Below are 6,000 nucleotides of genomic sequence, written 5' to 3' on the forward strand. Positions count from 1 at the left end.
AAAGCAAATACACTACAGTGCTGTGGTAAACATAAACTACTAAAAAAATAAAGGGGAAGTTTTTAAAAGAAGATTTGACAAGGTAAGAAAACTGTTTCAGTGTTTGTTTCATTTAAATTAAGATGGTTAAAAAGAGCATTTTTCTTCTGCATAGAAAAGTTTCAAAGCTGTATTGAGTCAATGTTCAGTTGTAAACTTTTGAAAGAACCATAACGTTTTGTTCAGAGTTACAAACATTTCAGAGTTACACACAACCTCCATTCCCAATGTGTTCATAATTCTGAGGTTCTATTGTATAGGCATTTCTGTGGGCTCATAGCCATAATGTCGGAGTACCCCACAAAAATTAAAGCTACAAGGGAAAGCTGGTGAGAGAGGGACTGTCATGTTATGTTGGTATGAATGATTTTATATAAAGATGTAAGCAAGGGCAGAATTTGACCGACTTAACGGGAGTTTGTTGCCAGTGTCCCCCTCCCCTCCCCCTATAACTTTAGGAGCTGGGACAGGGGGAAGGGGTGAGTTCTGTTACTGGGGCAGCCCCAGAGAGCGTCTTTACCCAAGATTGCCACTAGCCAGAAAGAAGTTGGGATTACAGTGAGGGGAATGAGAGTGGGTGTCAGGAGCAGTATTGCCAACCACAAGTATTCAATAGTCATGAATTAGACACCTCTGAAATCATGACTGACTTAAATATTCATAGTCACATTGGCTTTTGCCTGTTTCTGATTTTTTGAGCCTTGAGGGGGAAATAGCCAGCCCCCAACTTGTGTGTGAGCATTTCAGATTTAAAAACTCAACAATAAATGCGCAAACAAAATGTGAGCCTCTCTGCTAGCTTTTGAACGGGACTGTACTTAGCCTCTCCTCACCTTTGGGCTGTGGAGAAGCTGCTGTTATAATCTTCTCCATCTCTCTGTGTACACCACACTTGGCTGCAGCCTAGTTTTCCATCTATCTTCCACATGCTCTTACCCCCGGCACACATGCCTTCACAGCACCTCCGTTTCCCTCTATGGCTCCTGGCAGCAAAGAAAGGTGCCATCTTCCCTGGCGTCATTCCCACTAGCAACAATGGAAGGCAGTGGCCGTCTCTGCTAAGGGCAGCCTAAACTTCCTCTTTTCAATACAGTAGGGAAATGGGGGCCCTCTTAAATGAGGGCAGACTGTGACCATTTTGAAAGAGAGTCCTTCCTGGGTTTCTCTTGAAAAGAATATATTTGCTGACACACATTTTCAGTTATAACGGCTAATGGAAAATAACCTGTGGGCCTACATCCAAGAGGTTGTCAGAAATTTGAGGATGTGTGAGAGAAGTTCTGGCATATGGTTTTTGAGCAAAAAGGTACAAAAGAGAGGATTTACCAGGACGTACTTCTTACAGATTTGCAGATTTAATGGGAGATCCTCAGAAAATTCAGTCCTTTCTCAGATTGTATGCCATGAACTTGGGGGAGGAGACACTATATTCGTCATACAAAACAGGTTGAATCCTTGCTTTAAGTGAAAAACTTAGTGCCACCTTAACTGTGTAGTCACAACCAATACCTCCAGGCTAACAACTTGTTTTTACCAGACTTCAGTTTGGGCCAGATTTGACCTGAGTGACCCTTTGAAAAGGTAACAAAATTAAGATGAAATGTTTGTATGCTGTGTACAACTAATCTGTATAATGTTAATATTTGTTTTACAGTACCCTGAGTGGGTTAGCCTCAAGAGATTTTCCCTGTGCTGAAGAGTTTACAATCTGCAGCCTGCAATTTGTAGTGCAGGATCCATACATGAGGACCCTTACATCCCATAGAAGTCTAAGGGACTTTGTGCATAAGGTCAGAAGGTCCACATGCCAGGATCCAAATAAAGACGTGACTTTCTATTACAGCATGTTACTGAGGCAACATTTCAGTTTTTTCCAGAGTTGTACATGGATAGATAGATAGATATCTAAATTTTTATATTGCATTCATTATAAGCCAGAGAGATCCTTCAGTCCTTATGGCTCTTCCCCACCAGTGGGGTGATATTATATTATTCCTGCTGCCAACAATGTATAGCCCCCCCTTCACAATCTTTGTTCTGCTGCTATTCTCCTCCTGTTGCTCAAGCTGAGACTTGAGATATGTGTGTTGCACAGTAGCTGCTCCAGCGCCCATCGCAAAGAATCTGTCAGCATTTCTTTTTGAAAAGTGAAACCTATCCCTGAAGAGATTTTATGATGTTTGTTCTGCATGTTATTTATTTATTGGTTTTTAGTACATCACCCATTGTGGCAGCTCTGTAACAGTTAAAACCCACAAACATAAGTCTCCATCTTAACAGTCTGCTGTTGTGCTTAAAAGTCCCATGTAAACAAATATGCTTTGGATTGTTCCTTAAAGCTCACCACACTTGGTTCTGATAGTTGGAGAGATAATGGAGTGAGTTCCACCAGCAAGGGATCCTCAACCAAAAATATGTCATTGCTGGCCTCAGACAATAAAATTCACCATGAAGAACAACCCAGTAGATCTTAACTGCTGTAATGCAGCCAAGTTAGGTGGCCTCTTAGGTAGCTGACTCCTAGACTATTAAGGACTAAAAGAGTCTAGTCAGTACCTTGAATTGAACCTAGAAACATCGGAGTCCACATCTAAGGTAACTGCACTTAACATGCCTTGCGGTGATACAGATTAGGAGTATTGTACGGAGATCAGTGTTAAGAGAGGACGGGGCTGCATTCGCTTGGCCTGATGATAGGAGTCACTGCCAACTTGAATCACATCCTATAGAGTCAAACTTGGTAAGCTTTTTTTAAAAAGTGCTCAAGGGGTGAGTTTTTTGGCTTACTTCTCTAGTTTTATAAGCCCCTTTTCTATTGCATGTACCTAGCCACCGTTGGGATAGGTGTGATATAAATACATATATTTCCAGAAGAACTGGGGGGAAATTAAGCTCTTGTAGGAGGTTCAGGTGTAGCCTCCATTGTGAAAATGCCTTGAAAGCACCTCCCATTATTTGCATTCCCAAAGCAAAGCATCTGCTCTTCAAAATTATTTTCATGGATCGGGTTAAAAAAAAATTCCTGGGCAGAGACAGTTTAGCAGTAACTAGACAAAAGCGGGATTTCTTTCCTCCCATCTTCCCTTCGGTTCAATTGCTGCACACAGCCTTCTCTGAGATCCTGTAACTTCAAAACTTACCGTACTTTAAAACCATTTTCCGGTCCCCGCTCTCTGCAAGCAATAAACCCATGATGCTCTGAACTAATTGTTCGAGGTGGTTGACTTTTCTGCTAGTTCAGCTTAAAATTTAAAGCTGACTTATTCAGTTAATAAAATAGTATTTCTCCATGCACACTTAAGTAAAATAATGTATGCTAATAATTTATCTCTATTGTACGCTCACCAGTGGGAGATCCAAGGTGCATTGCTGATTTTTGCAAATTAGCTAGTGAACAAATAGAAAGGGAACTCCAGGCTAAATGCTTGACAAAATGTACTTTGTTCTTTTAATTAACAATTGTAGCTCAGCTTTAATTATTTATGATGCTTCATCATATAGTAGTAAATGTTCTGTTAGTGTATTTTGTAAAAATGTCTGAGGAATGCAAGACTTAACCACTTGTTGAAATCCTACAGAGAGTTGAGCAAGAAGAGATCACCTTTTGGTTACAATAGTTACCACTCACAAGTTAACATTCACTACCCCATCATAGTTTAACTTACTGCAGTATTTTCTATAAATACAGCAGTAAATGTTACATTTGTTTTAGGGGCAATCACTGTACAAGGTGTGTGTATTCATGTCACAGCTGTATTTTTATCAACGTTTTTTCAGATGCTGTTAGGGCATGTGCACAGCAGGAAGAATGAGCTGAGCTGCTCATTGTGCAATGTTTGTGTCAATGTGCAAATTAAAACATATTACTGATGTGTGCAAGTCTTAACAAAATATCTCTCCAGCCAGAAGTACAGCATGTTCTACCTTCTTTTCAGAGCATTTTCTCTGTTGCCTAAGGTGTCTAGACATTAACTATCAGCTATATTAGAAGGCATAATAAAAAAATGCCTTTTGCCTAAGGCTTGCAGGGGCTACATAAGCAATGAAAAGTGAGCTAACAATGGCTAAAATCTAAAATATACAGAATTTAAACCTAAAAAGCCAAACAATGGGAAATAAGGGAGAAGTGTTAAGATATACAGTATGTGTTTTGCACAGTATGTTAATCCAGTGACTCAAGTGATGATATCAGTGTGAACACAGTCTAAATTGGAGTCCAGGGAGCTCCTGTGATTTGCCTACTGGAATCTGGGGACAGTAAAAGGACATACTGTCGCAATTAATGTGCTAGCCTACACCATTGCCACTAGTCTGGTTTGGAGTTGACTTGAGAGCACCATTCCCAGGCTGGTGGAAGTGACTGGAGAATAGCTAATGTTGTGTCTGTGTTTAAGAAAGGGGAAGACAGTGATCTGGGCAATTGCAGGCCTGTTAGTCTGACCTCAGGAGTATGTAAGGATTTAAAACAATTTGTGAAGGAAAGAATAATTAAATTCATGGAGGTAAATGGTAGAGGAATGTAATGCAACATGGATTTACCAAAGGTACATCATGCCAGTGTAACCTGATTTCCTTCTTTAAGAAAATAGCTGATTTTTTTAATCTTAGATAAAGGAAATGCAGTAGATCTAATATGCTTGGATTTCAGGAAAACAGTTTACATGGTACCCCACATGGTACTAGGGAAATTATTCGTTACCTTAGGGAAGATGCAGATCAGTACAAGAATTGTAAGGCGATTAAGGAACTGGCTAAAGGGGAGAAAGCAATGGGTTGTGCTGAAAGGTGAATTATTGGACTGGAAGAGGGGTTACTAATGGAGTTCCTCAAGGATCAGTCTTGGGACCAATCTTGTTCAGTATTTTTATTAATTATATTGGCACACAACGTAGGAATGTGCTAATGAAATGTGCTGATGGTACAAAGTTGGGTGGCATCGTCAATGCAGAGGAGGATCAGAATATTACACAGAAAAATCTGGATGCCCTTGAAGACAGGAGTGAGAAATGGGATGAACTTCAGCAGTACACAGTGCAAGGTCATGCACTTAGGCGCTAATAAGAATTTCTGCTACAAGCTGGGGTCTCATCAGTTGGAAGCAACGGAGGAGGGGAGAGACCTGGGTGTGCAGATTCATCACAGGATGACTATAAGCCACCAAAGTGAGGTGGCTGTGAAAAAGGCAAATGCATCCTAGGATTGCGTGGGGTGAGGCATTTCCAGTAGAGAGAGAGAAGTATTAATGCCATTGGGCAAGGTACTGGTAAGACATCATTTGGAATATTCTGTACAGTTCCAATCACCCACGTTCAAAAAAGATGGATTTAAATTGTAACAGATGCAGGGAAGAGCTACTAAGATGATCAGGGGACTGGAAGACCTATCTTTTGAGAGGAGACTAAAGGAGCTTGGCTTGTTTAGCCTAGCCAAAAGAAGGCTGAGAAGGGATATGATTGCTCTTTATAAATACATTGGGGGGGGGAGGGGTAAATACCAAGGAGGGTGAAGAGCTTTTAAACTAAAGGACAATGTTGGCATAAGAACAAATGGATAAAAATTTGCCATGAACAAATTCAGGCTAGAAATTACAAAATAGCTTCTAACCATCAGAGGGGTGAGGTTCTAGAACAGCCTCCTAATAAGAGATGTGGGACCAAACAACTTAATTAGTTTCAAGAGAGAGCTGGACATATTTGAATGCAATTATATGACAGGATTGCTTGTGATGGTAGGGGGCAGGGCTCCCAAGCTCGCCCCGTGTTCATGTCTTATGTTTGTAAAGCTTATGCGTCAGGGTTTCAGCCAGCCAAGGATTTTTCCTCAACCAGTACGTTGTTGTTGTTGTTTGTAGTTTGTTTGTTTTTTCTTTAAATCTCCTTCCCCTGAAGCATCAGGGATGGCCACGGCTGGAGATGGGACAGTGGGTGGGGAAGGCCAATGCTCCAAGGTGACACCGAGTAT

At 40.8% G+C, this 6,000-nt stretch overlaps 1 protein-coding gene across 1 annotated transcript in view; it reads left to right on the top strand.

The window, feature by feature from the left end:
* SLC39A9 (solute carrier family 39 member 9) overlaps positions 1-2,877 on the top strand; it is a 47,068-nt gene extending 44,191 nt beyond the window's left edge. Inside the window, exon 7 of the mRNA XM_043548147.1 lies at positions 1,694-2,877. Within this exon, the coding sequence (XP_043404082.1) occupies positions 1,694-1,735 (42 nt within the window). The 3' untranslated portion in view covers positions 1,736-2,877. The remainder of the gene's footprint in view (positions 1-1,693) is intronic.
* Positions 2,878-6,000: the final 3,123 nt, after the last annotated feature.

The sequence above is a fragment of the Chelonia mydas genome, chromosome 6, assembly GCF_015237465.2.
Source record: "Chelonia mydas isolate rCheMyd1 chromosome 6, rCheMyd1.pri.v2, whole genome shotgun sequence".
Taxonomy (NCBI): domain Eukaryota; kingdom Metazoa; phylum Chordata; order Testudines; family Cheloniidae; genus Chelonia; species Chelonia mydas.